At 39.0% G+C, this 20,772-nt stretch overlaps 1 protein-coding gene across 2 annotated transcripts in view; it reads left to right on the top strand.

The window, feature by feature from the left end:
* Positions 1 to 20,772, top strand: part of LOC140733245 (3',5'-cyclic-AMP phosphodiesterase 7B-like) — a 133,285-nt gene that overhangs the window by 101,942 nt on the left and 10,571 nt on the right. For both annotated transcript variants that reach the window (XM_073056314.1, XM_073056312.1), the window contains exons 5-10: positions 8,034 to 8,097; positions 11,352 to 11,447; positions 14,893 to 14,993; positions 18,111 to 18,242; positions 19,576 to 19,667; positions 20,133 to 20,277. In XM_073056314.1, the coding sequence (XP_072912415.1) occupies positions 8,034 to 8,097; positions 11,352 to 11,447; positions 14,893 to 14,993; positions 18,111 to 18,242; positions 19,576 to 19,667; positions 20,133 to 20,277 (630 nt within the window). The remainder of the gene's footprint in view (positions 1 to 8,033; positions 8,098 to 11,351; positions 11,448 to 14,892; positions 14,994 to 18,110; positions 18,243 to 19,575; positions 19,668 to 20,132; positions 20,278 to 20,772) is intronic.

The following is a 20,772-nucleotide window of genomic DNA, read 5'->3' as shown; positions in this document are numbered from 1 at the left end:
CCACGACAATCCTTGAAGCTGCCTACTTGCCACCTGAGGCTAAATCTACCCCAAAGGAGACATAACACAGCTTCACCATTACTGAAAAAGCCACATTTGAATGATTTATTTTTACAATATCATTCTATGATACCCCAGATGTAAAGATATTGTTTATCAGTATTTAATAGTAAGTACCATTTTGACAGTTCGTTTTTAAAAACTCTTCATCAGTTCTCATTTCCAAAGATTGCACAGCCTGTGAAATGTAGTTAGTCTTATGTTATTGGGTTAACTTGTGACTGTGAGCTTCTGCTATGTACATATAATAAATGGCCAGATAATCAGTTGTGAATGCTCATTGGCTGGGAGGAAAACCACAAAGTCCAGCAGCATTCATTTTTTTCAACTGAAAGCAGTGAAATCTATCCTGCAGTAAAAATGGTGCAGATTGCCAATTATTTAACATATTGTCAAACCACTGATACCCTTTTTTTTTTAAACAAGCACAGTAGCGGTATTCGGAAAACATCCTATTAAAACCCTTTGCACACTGCTGGTGTCTTTCAGATTCTGAGAGAGCAGTTCAGATTCTTGGAGAATAGCTTCTGCTAACTCATTCCTTGCACTTGTACTATACTAACTCAGAGAGGTCCCATCCTACTTGCTGAAGGGAGTTTGGAGGGCAACAATTAGGTTATTGGCACATTGTTTAATATGAAAGCCATTCAAAGCCAAATAATTCCCTGAGTTAATATTTGTTTAAATAAATACTAATGTTGTTAATTCCCTTGGCACATTCTACTCTTCCTAGCAGCATTTTATCAAGGCTCACGGTTCTCATTCCAGCATCACTCTATCGCATTCTTCCAATGGGATTTGCAGCACCACAAGGGAATGTGCCAAGAGCCTGGCTGCAGTTTCCGGTGGTGCTGCAGAAAGAAAGTTGCTACAAAGTTTGCTTCCGTTGAGGGAGCTGAATGTTGCCTTGACTTTGTTAGGCTAATATCTGTCTGTCTGTCAGTGGTAGCACAGGAAGGTGCAAATGAAGCCTCTAAGGACCACCCAGCCCACTGCAACTTTCAGAAATGGAATCATAAGTGCAAAGACAGAACAAGAAACAATTACGTATTGAGTAGGAAAGACTGACATCTATTCTTGTTGTCTTTTACTGTTCAAAGTTGGAGTCAGTTAGCGATGTTATTAAACTAAAGTTGCATGGAGTTATGAAGCAGACTTCCATTTGATGCCAATGAATAAAGTTTAATGAGTTGCCACTGAATGCAACTTTTCTGTCTTTGAGCTGTGTTCCTGGTACTAAACCATCTAGCAGATGTAACTAAAGAACACAAGAGTTAGAAGCAGGAATAGGCCGTTCAACCCTTTGTGTCTGATTCATTGTTCATCAAGATGTTGGCTGAGCTTTTGCAGCTTCATTTTCAGTACTATCCCCATTTCCCTTGATATCAAGGAGTCCATCAGTCTGTATTGAACGAACTCAGTGACTGAGCCTCCACAGCAACCCCCAATAGAGAATTCCAAAGATTCCCTGCCATCTCCTCTCTCGCTTCTCAGTACTAGATGGCCTATTCCTCATTGTGAGACTGACCCCACTGCCCCACTCTAGATTCCTAATCAGGGAAGACATCCCATCCTGCATTCAGCCTGCTGAGCCCTGTAAAGAACTTTCTAAGTCGTATTTCAGGTTCAGATTTATTTAGCACGTGTACCTCGAAACTTAGAGTGAATTATGTAATTTGCGTTAACAGCTAACACTCCTAAAGATGTGCTGGGGCAATCCTGCAAGTGTTGCTACACATTCTGGTACCAACATAGCATGCGCACAATGTTCAGTAGATGCATGAAGTTTCAATGAAATCACCAGGTCTTCTTCAACAATCTGAGAACATTGTCTGGTCTACTCAATCTCTGTTCCTATGATAGATCTGCCATTCTGCAAACCACTCAGCTGAATCTTTATTGCCATCCCAAAATGATTTTGAGAATTATTTTAATGTTTGTCTTCAATCTATTTGGCTCAGTTAGCATATTTTCAGTGTGAAAACATTGGAATTGAAGACACTTAGTTGCAAAAAACTGAAATATTACATCTCTGCTGAGAATGCTTTGGAACTTGCTCTCATTTGTGAATTCTGTAAAGCTTCCTGAAAATCATAAACAAATAGTGAATGCCTGTTTATAGTTTAATTAAACCACTTCGCCACAGTAAAGTCAAGACAGATTCTTTAACATAAACATTGAATATTTCGGGAAATTAATTTGAACCAGAGCCCCTTCTAATGAATCTTCAGACTATTTTAAGCCAGCTGTGGCAATTATGTTTTGACTTTATTTAGCTTTATAGTTGGAGTGAGTTTGTGAGTTTTATGGTGGTGTTCTCACCATGTTAGTATGCAAGTGCGGCAGCTGGTCAAGAAGGCCAATGGAATGCTGGCTTTTATTGCTAGGGGGATGGAGTATAAGAACAGGGAGGTCTTACTGCAGTTGTACCAGGTATTGGTGAGACCACACCTGGAGTACTGCGTGCAGTTCTGGTGTCCATATTTAAGAAAGGACATACTGGCTTTCGAGGCAGTGCAGAGAAGGTTCTCTAGGTTAATTCCGGGGATGGGTCGGTTGATGTATGATGAGAGGTTGAGTAGATTGGGACTCTACTCATTGGAGTTCCGAAGAATGAGAGGCGATCTTACTGAAACATATAAGATTGTGAAGGGGCTTGATCGGGTGGATGCAGGGAGAATGTTCCCAATGATGGGTGAAACTAGGACTAGGGAGCATAATCTTAAAATAAGGGGATGCCGTTCCAGGACTGAGATGCGGAGAAATTTCTTCACTCAGAGGGTAGTGGGGCTGTGGAATTTACTGCCCCAGAGAGCTGTGGAAGCTACTACACTCAATAAATTCAAAACGGAGATAGACATTTTCCTGGATAAAAATGGCATTAGGGGATACGGTGAGCGAGCAGGTAAGTGGACATGAGGCTAGGTTTAGATCAGCCATGTGATCTCCTGGACCAGTTTTCGATAGCCTGGATGGGTCGGAGAGGAATTTTCCAGATTTTTTCTCCTCAATTGGCAACTCGGTTTTTTTTCCCCGGGTGATCACATGGGTTTGGGCGGGATGAATAATAAAATAAAATGGGCGGCATGGTGCCCTGTTGGTTGGCACTGTTGCCTTGTGGGATTCGGTGAAAACTAGAGTTAAGATTGGATCAGCCATGATCTTGTTGAATGGCGGAGCAGGCTTGAGGGACCGATTGGCCTACTCCTGCTCCTATCTCTTATGTTCTTATGTATGTTGTTGAGGGGGACAGCTTAAAGCTTTCACTATCACTCGAGTCACAGAGCAATACAACATGGACACAGGTTCTTCAGTCCAATCTGACCACTGATGCCAATTTCCTGCATTCAGACCGTATCCCTGAGTCCCACCCCTCCATGTACCAGTCCAAGTACTAAAATATTATTATTGCATCTGCCTCAACCAGTTCCCCTGGCGACTCATTGCCTACCTAGTCGCCACTCTCTATGTAAAAGTTGCCCTTTTAAATCTTCCTCATCTTACTCTAAATCTATGCCCCCTAGTTTTAGTCTCCTCTACCCTGGAGAAAGAATATTGCTACTATCCATCTTATCTCTGCATGTCATAATATTAAATATTTCTCTATAAATTCACCCCTCCTTCTCTTGGGTTCCAAGGAATAAAGACCTACCCTGGCCAGCCTCTCCCTATAACTCAAGCTCCTCTAATCCTGGCAACATTCTTGTAAATCTTTTCTGTGCTCTTTCCAGTTTAACCATACCTTTCCTACAACAGGGTGACCAAAACTATACACAGTACTCCATACGCAGCTTCACCAACGACTTGTACAGCTACAGCATAATGTCCCTACTCTTATACTCAGTGCCCCAACTAAAACACGTTTTTCACCACTGTGCTTTCACTGCTTTCTACAACTATGCACTTATCTCTCTGTTCCATTACACACCCTAGTGCCCTGCCATTCACAGTATTAGTCCTATGCTGGTTTGACTTCCAAAATGCATCACCTCATGCTTCTGTATCAAAATCCATTTGCCACTCCTTGACCCACTTCCCTAACTGATCAATATCCCCCTGTAATCAATAACACCATTCTTCATTATTAACTATAAATCAAGTAAAAGGTTCAGAATTTACATTTTTAATTTTGTGTCATCCATTAACTTAATGATCAAGCTTTGGTATTTGCATCCAAATCATTTAAATAACTAAATAACAAGGGTCCAAAACTGATCCATGCAGCACACCTCTAGTCACCGGCCTCCATTCCAAGAAATCCCCTTTAACCTCCTTCCTCTGTTTCCTAGCTCTGAGCCCATTATAATCCGCCTTACAAATTCTCTGTAGATTCCATGGAACTTAACTTTGCAGACAGGTCTACCCTGCCAGCCAGATGCCATTCAAGGCCTTGCTAAAGTCCAAATAACAACATCCATTGCTCTTACCTCACCTACCTTTTATATTCCTTCTTCAAAAAACTCTAAAAGTTTCATCAAGCTCGACTTGCCATGTACAAAGCCAGGCTGACTTCTCCTAATCAGACTGATTCTATCCATATTTGGGTAGATCCTGTCCCTCAGAATGTCCTCTTGTGACCTCCCCATGACTGATATTAGGCTGACTGGTCTATAGTTCCCTGGCTTGTTCTTGCTTCACTTGCGGAACAAAAGTTCACCTTTTGTGAACTCCACCTTCCAGTCTTTGGGAGCTTCACCAGAGGCTAACAATGAAGTAATTATCTTTGCAAGAGCCTCCACAATTTCTTCTCTAGCCGCCCACAAAGTCTGAGGAGGCACTCAGGCACTCAGTCATGTACTGGGGATTTGTCCACCTTAATGCCCTGTAGGGCTGCATGTATCTCCCCCACCCCCCCCCCCCCCAGCTGTAGGAATGATCTCCATAACATCTCCACAGGCTTCCCTTATCTCTTTTGAGCCATCATCATTTTCTCCTCAGTAAGCACAGTGGAGAAATCTATATACCACTAAAATTCTCATGCTCTGTTTGTGACCTCCAATTAGCCCAAACGGTGCATTACGGCAGCACTTTTTTTCACTAAATCATCATAAAAGTGCGCTAACTTACAGAATGCATGCAAAGTTCAGGGTTATATATTTGTATAAAATTGCTCACTCGTCAATCAACAGGCCCCGCTTTCCACAACCCAAGCCGATTCCAGCTTTACTGGAAACCGTGACGCAACACCACAACACATGCGCACGACCAGCCTCAGCAGCGCCTCACATTGCTCACAGCAGTGACACCAACCGCAGCAAAAGGGCAGGGCTATCACGTCCATTTAGGAGAGCGCTAACTACAGCATCAAGAAAAAGCATCATCCTGGAAGCTTTGGTGTTACTGCTTCATTTCTTCTATCCAGCATTGGAGTAAAAAAATATGAACAGCCTAATTATGCCACGTGGCAAGAGAAGGGGGAACATTATGGTCAAGAGATGATGCCAGACATCCTGGGGAAACGGCAAGGAGAGGGAGAGAACAAGCCTCCACATAAACTAGAATTGAAGAGGGAATCTCCCATCATTTCAGTGAGAAACTTGGACCCACCAAGGCTTTGTAATAGAACGTGAATGATGGTGGAAGAACTGCACGACAATCTCATCATTGCAAAGATAAACATTGGTGTATTCAAAAATGACTTTGTCATGATCCCAAGAATTACTCTCAATTTATCAGAAGGAGAAGATGTCCCTCTTCAGTGGAGCCAGTTCCTGATACAGTCAGGCTTTGCTATGACTATACATAAGGCGCAAGGCCAAACCATGGAGAATGTGTTGATTTATCTGGAGAAACCAGTATTCCAGCATGGTCAGCTGTATGTGGCTTTAAGCTGGGGAAAAAGAAATTAAAACAGGAGAGTATTCTGTAAGGGTGGCAGATCAACCAGAAATGTTGTCATCAAAAGTGTCCTTCATTAAACGAGGAAGAGCTATATTTGTCTTGCTACGCATGTTTCTTCTTTAATAAACTTGAATTTTTCTTCTTTAATTTCCAAAGCACATCACATCAGACTGCACTACCTTTCTCTCAAAGGGTGCCCCAACGGGTCACCTGCTTGTCTAGTATTTATCAAAAATCCCACCCACCTCCTATGGATCAAGACGTGGGTGGCCTTGTTGATCACTAAGGGGACCTGCTCTCTTCTTAGCCACCCTTTTACTCTTAGGATTTTCTTTAAGCTCTTGGGATTTTCTTTAAGCTTACTTGCCAAATCCGTTTTGTAGCCTCCCTTTGTGCTGTCCTGATTGCTCTGTTAAGAGCATTCTTTATCTTTCTACAACCATTAAGGGATTCATTCAACCCCCACCTCTAACCTCAACGTATGCTTGCTTCTTTTTCTTGACCAGAGCCTCAATATCTCTATGTCAGCGAAGATTCTCTAAACTTGGCAAGTTTACCCCTCATCCTTACAGAAACATATGGCTTTTGACACAACATCACTCTTAAAAGCCTCTCACACTGCTTGTACAGGTTACCTCTACTCTAGAAAACATCTGAATAATCCAAGAAACTGAATCCTTACTCCCAGAACCAGCTCTTCAGACACAAATTTATCTGCCCTACTTTCCATTTTGACTACGCTAACACATGGCACTGGAAGTAATCTGGAGAGCACTGCTCTCAAGGTTCAGCCTCCTAACTCTAACTTCTTACCTAACTCCCTGTACTCAGTCTGCAAGACTTCATCCCTTGTTCTGACTGTCGAAACAACCTGTGGCTGTTCACTTTGCAGCCTTTCAGAGCACCCAGGAGGCAATACACTATCCTACCACCTCTTCTGGAGCCACACTCCTGTCTGTCAGCCTCACTGTCAAGTCTCCTATCACTAGATACATGATCTCACAGGATATGTAAACAGCTACATTTACACAGATCAGTACAGCATAAGAACAAGCCCTTCAGCCCACAATGACTGTGCCATACATGATGCCAAATTAAAGCAAATTTCTTCTGCCTGCACATGGTCGGTGCCCCTCTGTTGCCTGTGTATTCATGCACCTATCTAAACACCATTATCACATCTGCGCCCACTACTACCCCAGTGGTCCATTCCAAGCATCTACCATCTAACAGAAATTTGCACACTCTTCGTTTGGAGGTAAAACATTAGTAGCTACCATTCAAAGCAGAATATCTCAGAAGTATTCACAACAGCACTTTCCTGAAAAATTGCGTCAACCATACAGCAGGCAGATGGGCCCTTTGACCCCAGCCGTTAACTATGCCAGCTTTTATTCTCTACTCAAGTCTCCTTCAGACTTTCTTCGTCTGTCTACATCAGCATAACTGTTTATCCCTTTCTTTCCCTTCATGTCTTTGCACAGCCTCACAAAATTTGTCCATAATATTCACCTCAAACACTCCCTGTAGTACTGAGTTCCACATGTTCAGCAGTTATGAACTCCCTGTTGGATATCCTGGTCACTTTTTATATTAATTAGCATTCTAAAGGCCATGTGGCACAAGGTATTGCACAGTTAGAGAGGTACAGATACTTAGCTTTACAAATTTCACCTTTATCAATGAGCAACAACAGATCATGGGAACTGACAGTGTAATTAGAGATAGACAGAGAATTGGGGGCAGGGTACGATTGAAGAGGCAAGTGGGAAGATGAGAGATAAAATCATAAGTGGGGTTGATTGGTGAAAGAGATGTCTGGGCCCAGAGATTATCAGTGAGAGAGGGAGGGATATGGGAGAGTCGTTCAGTAAGACTATTGATGAAAATTATTTCCATTTAACTATAATTTTATTGCAGTTTTTTTCCTTCTTTATGATGCTACTTGAAACTTGCCTTTTGACTGAGTTTTCAAGCAAGCGCTCAGAAATCTCCTAGTGGTTGTGTCAAATAGTTTTTAAAATGTCCTTGGAGATTCATAGGAACATTATTGCTGTGTTAAGGATTGTGTACGCATATCTCTATTATATCAGCATGCCTTTTAATTTTTCTCCCATTTTGATTCTTTGTAGCACATGTTATCAAAAGTTGGAATGTGGAACTTTGACATCTTTTTGTTTGATCGTCTGACTAATGGTAAGTTGATCTATCAATAAACTGTTACGTGCAAGTGAGAAGTGGTTTCGTCTGTCAAAGTGCACTTTCCCCCGGATAGATGTATTACAATGTTTTATACATGCTGTCTCCATATTATAGGAAGCAACCTTAGCCACAAGATGTTCACCCTTATAAAGCAAAGGTGTCATATATCAAATGGACAAGCTCAGAGAGATGCAGGGAGCTAAATTAACACTGAACCATGTAGAAAATTGATTTGAATCCAGAATATGCAGAATTGTGTTTACAATTTGTAACATGATTTTTAAGTCTATAGTAAAATGAAAAAAGATCTGTAGAAGCTGTATGTTTATATTCTACATGACCACTGGTTCTCAACACACTTGGTTAATTTGTACCTTATCTATTCTGTCCATATCCAATCTTCCATCTGTCTAAAATCTAATCTAATGCCTGCAATCAGCAAATCAAAATAAATTCCACTTCCCTTTAACTCTCCAGTTTTTTTTACTTGTCATACCCACCAATTTAAATACTTCATATTTATTCTTGTACTTGATCCCCCAATTACTGATAACAGCTCATTTTTATTCAAAGTTGAAAGTACATTTATTATCGAAGTGTGTATACATTATAAAACCTTGAGATTTGTCTCCTAGCAGGCAGCCACGAAACAAAGAAACCCAACATAACCCAAATATAAAAACAATACCAACCAATGTGCAGAGGGAAAAAAAACACATTATGTCCACAAAAACAAAAGAATCCATATAAAAGACCATCGAACACCCAATGTGCAGAGAGGGGAAAAAGAACACATCATGTCCACAAAAACAAAAGAATCCATATAAAAGACCATCGAACAGCCAATGTGCAGAGAGGGGAAAAAGAACACATCATGCAAGCAAATAGCATTCTGAACTGAAGTTTGCAAAGAGTGCCTTAGCCTATAGAGTCTCATAGTTTAGCATGGAGCAGCGATCTAACCCGGCCCATCCCTCACCGTGGCCCCCGACACCCTGACCTTTTCAGTCTGGTCTGGCACCTAAATCGACATCCAGACATCAGGTTTAATCGCCTTGGTACACTATGGGTCCTGGCATCTGGACCTCACCACCTCGATTCAGCCTGTAACAGATCTTTCTGATTGGACACAGTGCATAAATCTCTGTCCCAACATTGAGTTCCGTCGAATCAGTATGCTCTGGTGCCTGAACCTCAGCACGGCACATAAAACAATCAAACCTCAGGTCTCCTTCGCTCTCTACCACATTGAATTGCCTTCAAGTCCAGAGGGAAGTTACAGACTCTTACTTACAACTATCACAATTAATTTATCTTTAATTAATCATAATTCTAACCATTTCTCATATCGCACACAAAACGCTGGAAGAACTCAGCAAGTTAGGCAGCATAGATGGAGGAAAATAAAATCTGATGTTTTGGGCCAAGACCCTTCATTAACAGCATTTTCCATGTGCACTACACAAGATTTCCAGCATCTGCAGAATCTTCTGTTTCTCTATAATATCATTTCCCATTTTTGGTGTAATGGGAGAAATGTCTCTATTGTATTTCTTCGTATCAACAGGCTCTGATTGAATCTGTAGCCAAGATCTCGTTGCTTGCTATAAAATCAAGCCAGATCTGGCCTTCTGAGGTTTGCCAATATAAATAGTGAAAAAGCTCTTACTGAAACACCATGACACTAGGTACCATAGAATAATGGTTAGTATCTCAAAATCTGGAAATTGATTCAGGGACATCAGTATAAATTCCACCACAATAGCTGAAAATTTGAAATGCATGTAATTTAACAGGTTTGTGATTGCAAACTAATATTAGTAAAAAAAAAAAGAATCTAGTGCTACCCCATCATACATAACTAATCAACTCCTCTCAAGCTTCCAGCCAGGTACAGATGTTGATTTTGACCAATGTTTCAAAGACAAACTGCCACCTTCATCATGAATGATGCCTGAGCATGTCTAGTCTGCTGGTATTTATACCCCTGTCGTCTGTTCCTCCTGATTGGTTAGTCCTCATCCAATCAGGTTTCCACTGTACCACCTTGCTTACATTCAAATTAAAATTCTTACTTACATCAAGACCTTTGACTTTGTTAAAATTCTTTTTTTCTGGTTTTATTTCAATGGCTTCCTTCACCAGGTTGTCCCAAAAGCCATTGGTGTGGCACAGTAGTTTTGTGCTGCCAAAGTGAATCCTATGGTCATTGTGAATGCAGAGTTCTACTATCATCAATTTCTCCAGATAACCAAAACAGATACACCTCCTGTGCTCCTTGATGCGGAAGAATCAGCGGTGGCAGAACATTGTGGCAGAGCTTGTCTTTGAAACATTGGTTAAAATCAATACCTGTACCCAGCTGGAAGCCTGAGAAGAGTTTATTCATTAGTAATTTTAACTTGAATATCATAAAACACATCTGGCTCTCTAATTTTCTTTAGGAACTCTGACTTGCATGTTACTCTAAACCCTGTAGTTGATTCTTAACAGCCCTATGAAATGAATGATCTGGAAAGCTGCATAGTTCAGGGATGTAGAATGAGATAGACCAACTTTGAATGAGTTTTGTTTTAAGTCTTAGCGACAGAGCCATGTCATGCCGTCTGTTGCCAGTTCCAATGAAAGATCTTTAACCTAAAACATTAATTCTGTTTCTCTTTCCTCTGATGCTGCCTGAGCTGCTGAGTGTTTCCAGTATTTTCTGTTTATATTCAGGAACAGGAAGAATGCCTCTTCATTTCTTTTTTTAATATAACACTAACCCCACATTAATCTAGCATTACTATATTAGCGTAAACATTTAGAATTGCCTGCTACAACGCTGGGGGAAATGTGTTGTTATCTGCCTTAGAGAGATTATTTATATGGAGCAGGAGAGGAGATGTTATTAAACTGCAAAATTAGTATTTTTTCAGAGAAACTTTAGATTCTTTTAATTTAGATTCTTCTCTTTACACTTTCAACAAAATCAAAACATCACCTGAAATTGTTTTTCAGAATAATATAAATATCCAGTAGCATAACTCATTAGTGCTGCTATTCCTTCCTACATTTTATTATTTGTTAATTTATTTATGGTAATAATACTTAGTGTTGTGTGTGAGTTGTATGTACTGGGTTGTGTACCTTGGTCCGGAGGAATGTCGTTTCATTTGGCAGTATACATGTTATACAGTTGAATGATAATAAACTTGTACCATACAGTTATTGCCAGTTAATTGCTAACTTGCTCTTCTTTGTTTTAGGGAATAGTCTTGTCACTCTGTTGTGTCACTTGTTCAATCTTCATGGTCTCATTCAGCACTTTCAATTGGATATGGTAAAACTGCACAGATTTTTAGGTAAGCCAACAAGAAAGCACATTACAGTATTAATATTTCTAAATGTTATTGCATTGGAATGGATATTGTTGAAGAATACATGATTGTTAGGATCACTGCAGCACAGTAGGCAATGAGCTTCGTACCTGGTCTGAGGTCTTGGTCTTCAAATACTACTTTCCTCAATTGACTAAAAGTCTGTGCAGGTACATTGAAGGTACTGGTGAACTTCATCATCATCCATCTCTGCTTTGCCAAGAAGTTGCTGTCAAATTTTAGAAATCAGTGTTATTGTAGGCAGTGTGTGTCATGGGGGAAGATTGAGTACAGTGTTGTAATGATGCAGCCTTATTTGACAGATGTCATCACTGAGATTACCTCTGTGTTGGTAGCATGGTTTGCATGCTGTTGGGGAAGGTGTGATAGATGAGTCAAAGTAATCCAGGAAAAGAATCAAGTAAGTGTTCAACCCTTCTTGAAGAAATGCAATGTTGTAAGTGGAGAAGGAAAATTTAGGTTAGTGTTGAGATCTTGAGGTCATCATCAGGATTACACACAAGTCCTGCTTAAGTGGCAGAAGGAGAGCATCACCTTTGGCTTCATCTGCGGAAGAGTTTGCAGCTCCCCCAGTGGACCTGTTGGTCAGCTCAGAATTCACAAAACCAAAGTGAAAACAAATCACTAATCTCAAGGGGCAGCCCAAGAAGAAGATTTTTACTAAATAACTGCTGACGTAATATTTTAAAGAAATAGCATATCACAAAAGTAATGTTTTATTCCAGGGTACAAGATACCAGGAAATTGGTAGCATTGTACAACAGTAAAGATGATTAAAGTTATAATGAGATATTGATCAACTAGAAAAATAGGAAGTTAAAATATAACTCGGACAAGTGGAAAGTGAATACATTTAGGGCAGTTAAGCTAGGCCAGGCTGAATAATGCTGCCTTAGAGAATATTGTTAAATAAGAGAGCTGGTCATACAGGTTCCCTGAAATGATAAAATAGATGGACAAGTTGGTGAAAATGGGATATGACATGCCCTCATCAGCTATGGCATTGAGTATAAGAGCTGAAACATCACATTACAGCTATACAAAGCTTTGGTTAGATTATAGTTGTGCCGTTGTAGTTGCCTAGTTGCAGGAAGCCAGAGGGAACAGAAAAGATTCACAAGGATGTTATAAGGAGAAACATGACAAGTTAAGACTTTTTTCCTGGCATTTAAGGGAATACCTTATAGAGATATATAAAATCTTGAGCGGCACAATTGTCACAGGGATAGATTGTCACAGTCTCTTTCCTAGAGTCTAAAACTAGAGGGCACAGATTTAAGTTGAGAGGGAAGAGATTTAAAAGGGATTTTCCCATGCAAAAGGTGGTGGGTATACAGACTGAGCAGACAGAGGAAGTGGTAGAAGCAACATTTAAAAGACATTTGAACAGGTGAATGGAATGGAAAGGTTTAGATGAATATAGACCAAAGGTAGTCAAGTAGGACGAGCTTAGGTAGGCAAGGACAAGTTGAGCTGAAGGCCCTGTTTCAGTGGAGCTTAACTGATACTGTGGTTCTAAAATATAACTTCAGTGCCTCTTCAAACAGCACTAGTTATCCATAATAGCTGAATAAGTTATCAAGTTCAAATAGCACTATTTGTAAATGTTGCTTTTGAGTTTTGGGAGGTGCTACAAGAAAGATCAATCTTATCAGAGCTCAGATGAGGCCTGTATTAAACAATACTACAAGATCACCTTGGGTGAAGGTGACACAAGTATACAATATCTTGGTTGGAACATTGTTTATAATTTTGGGCTGTCCCTTATCAAAAAGCTGTGAAAAAGTTATACTGATGATACCATTGGAGGTAGAATATGGAGAGATTAATGAACCAATGGTCAGTGATAATTTGGAACAAGCCCTTGCTGAAGAATTTTCTCAACTATCAAGTTCAATGCATCTTTTTTTAAAGAATGCATTGTAATTCACTATTATAAAAACAACTAAGCAATTAAAATGATTAAAATAGGAAATCATGTAAGAATAAGATATATCTGAACTTTTACAAATGATTTTAACTTGTACTCTTCCCCTTTCCAAATGAATTTGTTTGCTGTGTTTGATTAGGGACTAAACTGGTAAAAGTTCATCAGACAGAATCCCCATCTGGGAAATAGTAGAGGTCAGTCCGCAGATTTGGGACTTTCATGGTTACGTGGGTGAATGAATGTGCTGTCACATTAATAAATTGAGTTTCCATTTGATAACAGAGAACAGTAACAGGTCCTTCAATACACCATGTATTCTCCAAACGTGATGCCAATCTAACTAAACTGAATGCGGCTTATTACCTGTCTGCTTATATGCCTTTTAATTGTAACAAAATATATACCTGGAAGATCATTAATGAACTGTTTGAAACTCACAACAAGACTTTGGTCTATCAATGTTCTTATAGTTAGAATAGAGTGTAAAATAAATTGACAAATGCTATTTTTGCATTTTTACAACTGCAAAGACTACAAAAATACACACCTGTGGATGATCTCCAACTTGTGGGAGTGTTTGAATTCTAAAAGCAGTGTTTTTTTTGTACTGATGGATGGCAAGAAATAAGCAGTAAGACAATTCAGAACTGTTTTGCTCATTTTGGTTTCAAGCATTCAGGCTCAGATATGCTAGAAATGGCCGGGAATGAAAATGAAATTATAGTACTACTTCAATAAGTTAAGAACTATGAAGAATTTGATGGTATCAGCAATCACCTTGAATCTTACAATTAAAGTGAAGATTTGAAGGACGCAATCATTGTGATTATCTCCTCTAGGTGTTTGCTCTGAATTTGTTCATTTACAGTCAATCAGAAGAACATGGCCATGCACACTACATTGGATGAATTCCTTCGTTGATATCTATTAGAAACTAAGACCCAGTTTTATATTATTGTAGTACTATTGGTAGTGTTCTGATTTGTTCAGTATTTCATTTAAGTACATAATTTGTTACTTAGTTAAATGGTCGTTTGTCTTTTTTTTACACACCTTTTTAACTATTTAACTACAAACATACTTCAGCTGCTTAATTGGGCCAAAATATACTGTCCCAAAATGTCCCAGTTAACTGGAATCCACTGTATTGAATCATTGTCCTCAGTTGCATTACCTCAGATGAGCACATATGGTGGGCCACTTTCTGTCTTGGACAGCAAGATTTTGGGGAGTCTTCTATACTTTTAGCTGTCTTTCAATGAAATTAGTCCCAGCATGAGCAGTTGGCAGGAGACTGAAGAAAGTTCGCCCTCAGTTTAAGTGAGTTTGCATTTCTTACGAAGTAATATGCATTATGCTTATGACATATATTCAGTAAAACCTGTTGCAAACAAACACTTGTGAAAGTTGTGCAGTTGCTTCAGATTTTTGTTGGTAGCTTTGTGACAAATAAGTACGTGTTTATTTTTCCTCTATCAGTTATGATTCAAGAGGATTACCACAGCCAGAATCCTTATCACAATGCAGTCCATGCAGCCGATGTGACTCAGGCAATGCATTGCTACCTGAAAGAACCAAAGGTATAAATAAATCTTCTTTAAAACTTTTACACAAACTTGGAAACAAAGTAATTTTCTCATCAATGTTAAGTAGCATGAGGAGAACCTGCCAGGTCTTTCCTCTGTGAGAAGTGCACTATATTTGCAGACATTGGTAAAGGAGGAGGATTAGCTTAAGCCTTAAAATTGCTGGCACTAAGTATCCTGCTGATAATCACCATGCAAACTTAACATTTAAGGAATAACTAAATCGGCATCATTTTTTCTGCAGTTGTGGTTTGTATAACAGTATAGTTCAGCTGATGGGTTTCTCAAACTGAAGTGAGCTGTTTTTGTGCCCTTTATGTGTCAAAGGACAGTTGGTGACTGAAATCCGAAATATTCCATGAGAATTTATGTAATAAAACTTAGTTTGCCCATCTTAAAATGCTGTCCAAGTATTTCATTGTAAAATGATGTAATTTTACTGACTTCAGCATGGAAGTTTTATTTCATGAAATATAAAGCAAACGACACCATTATAATAAATTCAATATAGTTTGAACAAACACTGCTAAAATTAACTTACATTTTCAAGATACTTATAATATTTACATTGGTCGTTAGAATCAGATATTAAGGTATTCACCTAAATGACATGTTAGTTAATGTTAATTTTTACTTGATTATAACAGATTTGTATCAGATCAAATGATGAAAATCACTTGTATACATTTCCTGTTCCCAAACAGCAGGAAGAATGTAGCAATAAAAAAATGTAAGACAGATTAATTAAGATGTTGCCTGGAATGGAGGGTTGTAGTTATAAGGAAAGATTGAAGAGGCTGTGTTTATTCTCACTGGAATATACGAGGCTAACTTCAAAATTCAAAGAATATTTATTTTCGGAGTACATACAGTATATGATGCCATATGCTACTGTGAGATTCATTTTCTTGTAGGCATCAATAGGGAAAAAATTCAATAGAATTTATGAAAACTACATATAAACAGACAGACAGACAACCAATGTACAAAAGAAATACTGTGCAAATAAATGCAATACATAAAGCTTTATAAAATTATGAGGGGCATAGATTGGCTAGATCATCTTTTTCCCAGGGTAGGGAAGTGTAGAATTAAAAGGAACAGACAATGTGGTGGAGGAACTCAGGAGGTTGAGCAGCATCTTTGAATTGTTGTTATTTGAGGTCGAAACACTTTTTCAGGCCCAGAGTCACTCCAGCTAAGAATATAAATGAGTTAATGATCAGCTTAATAGCTGGAACTTCTACCCTGGATTTCCCACAATCATATGGCTTCATTTAAATATGCCTGGATATGGTTACTGGTAAAGATTGCATGCACTCATGTACTTTGGTTTACAGTCTAATTAACTGAAGTTACACATAATCACAGGATTAGATCACTTGGGCAACTAGGGAGAGACAGACACACAACAAGGACTCTATTAGGCTAACATACTCATATTGTGTTGAATCTATACTCATTCAAGGTATCCCAAGCAGTGGTAAAGTCAGAAGCTGAGAATTAATTCATTCAAACCATTGCATTTCATGGTATCTGAAAATGATCAAACCCAGAGAGGTTACGTTATACAAGTGTTTGTTGATTAAATTTCTGAACTAAAGCTTGTCTTTCATTTTTTTCATAAAACAGTTCAAAAGAACTCTTCACACTTTAATTACGGTACCTTTTTCCATCAAACAATTTTATTTTTAAATTAGGTAAATTCAAGGACAGGATCAGGTGATAGACAAACTGCAAAAGCTAAAAATCAGAAATAAAATCAAATTACTATACACCATCCATTAGCACCTGAAAAGAGAATAGACAAGTTTTGGGTGTTAGTCATATAGCCCAGAAACAGGCCCTTCAGCCCACTGAGGCTGTGCTGACCAACAAGTGCCCATTTATACTAATCCCATTCCCATTTACTACCCCAGATTCTACCTCTCCCAGACACATTAGGTTAATTTTACAGTGGCTGATTAACCTACCGACATCCTTGAGATGTGGAGGACAACTGAAGTACCCAGAAGAGACCCACGGGGGCATAGGGGGAATGTACAAACTGCACACAGGTAACACTGAAGCTCAGGAGTGAGGCCGGGTTACTGCAGTTGTTAGGTGTCAGCTCCACCAGTTGTACTGCTCTGCCATTAGATCTGACAGATGTTTTTCACCTAACAAGGTATAGATCTCTACACACTTCCATCACTTTCTGTTTAAGAATTAATGTCTGTAGATATATGTAGCAGATGCATTTTGCATTTGTGGGGTTAGGTACAGGTAAGGGTCTCGGGTGAAACACTGGTGCATAAACCATATGCTTGGCTGAGAAATTAATGATTTTTTTTCAAGATTTTTTATTACAAATTGAGACCGTCAATAACAAGTTAATGTGATTTTCTCCCTGTTTGCTATTTGAATTTCAATTACCTAACCAAAAAACATACTCTGATATAAAGACAGTGATTTCTTTTAATCATTGGCTGCAGCCAAATATTTGTACATGGTCAAAAAATGAATTTAAGTGAACAAGTCTAGCAGCTCCTAACCTAACTCCCTCCCTATTGTGCACCATCTTTCAACCAAATCCGTGGTTAACCACACAATTAATTGAGAACATGTTTCTGCATTAGCAAAATCTGCTAGGGTTCTGAATGTTACCGTTACAGATGGATTTTAGTGTGATAGTATAGAAGAGCCCAAATATATAGCATTGAGAGATGTTACATCATCACTACGTAGTCCTTGAAAAGCAGCATTTTACCCAAGTTTGCTGTGCTATCCTCTCAACCCAGCAGAAACCACAAATTCCTCTAATACACAAAAGGCTGCAGTTCAGACAGCATCCACAAAGGGGAATAAACAGTCAACGTTTCAGGCTGAGACCCTCTGATCCTGACGAAGGATCTGGGCCCAAACTGTTGACTATTCCCCTCCATAGATGCTGAGTTCTTCCAGCAATATGTGTGTCTTACTGGATTTCCAGCATCTGCAGAATCTCTTGTGTCTATATGGAAGTGTGATTTTATTCTTGTATCTTTTATAACATGACATTTATCAGCATTAAAAGGATTATAAATATTGTATATTATAATAATTTTCCTTTGTATTTTACATGCTTTAAAGCTTGCCCGCTTTTTGACACCTCTTGATATCATGCTTGGTTTGATGGCAGCTGCAGCCCATGATGTTGATCATCCAGGAGTCAACCAGCCTTTTTTAATTAAAACCAAACATCATTTAGCCAGTCTGTATCAGGTGAAAACTAAAACCTATTGTATTTTGACCATTTAAACCGTAGTGATTACAAATTATAATTTTCAATAATAGCACAAGTGTGAGATATTTCTTATTGCTTAAATTACTATATCAGCAGTTTTTACTGTTGCAATTGTTTAATATTGTAGTGATCATAGATTATTAATGGTTTAAAGACTTTATGGTTGATAAGTATACAAACATTTATGTTGAAGAGAAAAATAAATATTAACTGGCACATGCCAGTTCATGAAAGGTAGTGTTTACATTATTTGCTTGGTGAGTAATATTCATTTATTAAGTTCCTACATGAACGGTTACTTCAGAAATAAGGATGTGGAATTGGGATAATACATTGACGAAGAAAATTGGTTAAAGATCAGAAAAAAATGTATTGAAATAAACTAGGAATTTTTAGATTGGTGACTTATTATCAGTAGGATATCAGAATAAAGTATATTAGAATAAGGATTTAGTCCAGTGAGTTAGAGAGGGATGTCTCTGTCCACTTGGGTGGCTTTAAGAGCTTGCTGGCATAAGATGGTCACTTCAGCATTATAGCTCAGCATCCATATTTTGGCATCAAAGAGATAAATTGCATCAAAAATTCCAGGTGCCTAGGAATCCCACTCAATCCCGTTCTGGTATACAGACAGCATTGCTGAAACCTTGCTGAAACGACTGACTGAAGCTGTAAGTTAATTGAGGAATACTGGGGCTAAATAGAAGGGGAATGATTTGCTTTCATGGCCTACTGCATGGCAAGGCAGTCTTAAGTTACAAGAGCAGAAGTAGTCCACATGGGGACTCATGTAGTATCAAGCCCTGATGTAATTCTACACTTTTGAAAGGCAGCAGGGCTGCCTTAATGGATCAGAGATGACACAAAGGAAATGTGTGTCACACGTGGTCAGAGGCCATCAGTAGTTGTCACACTGCAAGTAACCTATCCTCAGTACTCAACATCCTTTAACTTTACCATGGAACAAGTGCTGCGCTTAAAATGTAACAAATAGGACCATATTAATTTGCCCTTTAAATTCATCATAGTGTGTATACTCCTCAAATAGCTTGTTTCATAATTAATTGCCACTATCATTTGGGCCACATGAAGGAAGATGAGTCTTTTATAAGCTATAAAGTATATCAGAACAAAGTTATTGCCAGCTTTTCACATGCCCACTTGTTGGCTGAAGCAGAATGTAGTGGTCTCTCCTACTCTCCCTCTTAAGGTCTGTAACTGGTCTTATAGACCTTGTATTAATGTATCACTCAGTAAGCTATCATGGAAATAAAGAATGGATTTCTTTTTTTTTATTTGCTCTCTTTAAAGAACATCTCTGTGCTGGAGAATCACCACTGGAGATCTACTGTGGGAATGCTCCGAGAATCAGGGCTGCTGGCTCATCTGCCTGCAGAAACAATGTGAGTTAAGCTTATCTGTAATAATTTGACAGTCTCTACTAAAACATTGTATAATGTTTAAGTTACATTTAATTGTGCATTGAGCATATGCAGAGAGTGAACCAAATATTCTATCGCTATTTGAATCCACGATGGTAAAATGTGACATAGAAGCCACACTGAAAACAAGATAGTAGGATACAAATATAGCATTTGTTTCGATTCAACAGCAAGTTATATGAGTATGGACAATATCAGTAAAGACAGAGGAGCTCTCAATACATTGTTAGTCAAGTGTATGATTCAACTCAATTAGAAGAGGTGCATCTATGGTAAAAATGTAATTAACTGAAGTCACTGAAGCTTTCCCTCCAATTCCACTTCCTTTAGGGAAGCACTGGCTTCTAAGGTACCTCCTCATCACACAGAAAATCAACAATCATAGAGTCCTCAATTTTGAGATGATCACATCTATTTTTGTTACAGACAAGACATTGAACAACAGTTAGGATCTCTCATTCTGGCCACAGATATTAGCCGACAAAATGAGTTTCTTAGAAGAATGAAAGCTCATTCGGACAACAGAGATTTATCATTGGAGGTTGCAGATCATAAGCACTTCATATTGCAGGTAGGTTCAAATTTAATTGTCTTTCAACATACACGAATACTCATGAATAGTGTTCCTCCAGAGCCAAGGTGGCAAACACAGTACCAGCAGTCAAGGCACATATAAGACAGCAGTAAACATACAGTCACACAAAAAAAATCCCCGAGTGTCATACCCTGTAGATTGATGGTGCCTGAATTTTGGCAGCAAGAACAAGCCCACACCAGTCTGCAGATGAATGCAGTCCAGCTTGTCTTCCACCAAGAGCACAGTGGAGGGCAGCACCGATAGGAAGAGCCAGTCCCCAACTGGCCCAGACTGCAGCATGCCACTGTGTCTCTGCTTTCTCCCACACGGCTTTCAGCATCTCTCCCCTGGGTGGCTGCAACAAGTGACTCGGTAGCTTAAAGCCTAGACCACACTACAGCTCCCCCACCCGCGGTCTCACCAGTGAACCAAACTTGCAGTATTCTACATTACCAATGTCCAACAGGGTCCTACAAACACAATAAAAAA

Source organism: Hemitrygon akajei, chromosome 9 (genome assembly GCF_048418815.1).
Source record: "Hemitrygon akajei chromosome 9, sHemAka1.3, whole genome shotgun sequence".
In the NCBI taxonomy this organism is placed as follows: domain Eukaryota; kingdom Metazoa; phylum Chordata; class Chondrichthyes; order Myliobatiformes; family Dasyatidae; genus Hemitrygon; species Hemitrygon akajei.
This window is presented reverse-complemented; position numbering and strand designations above follow the sequence as displayed.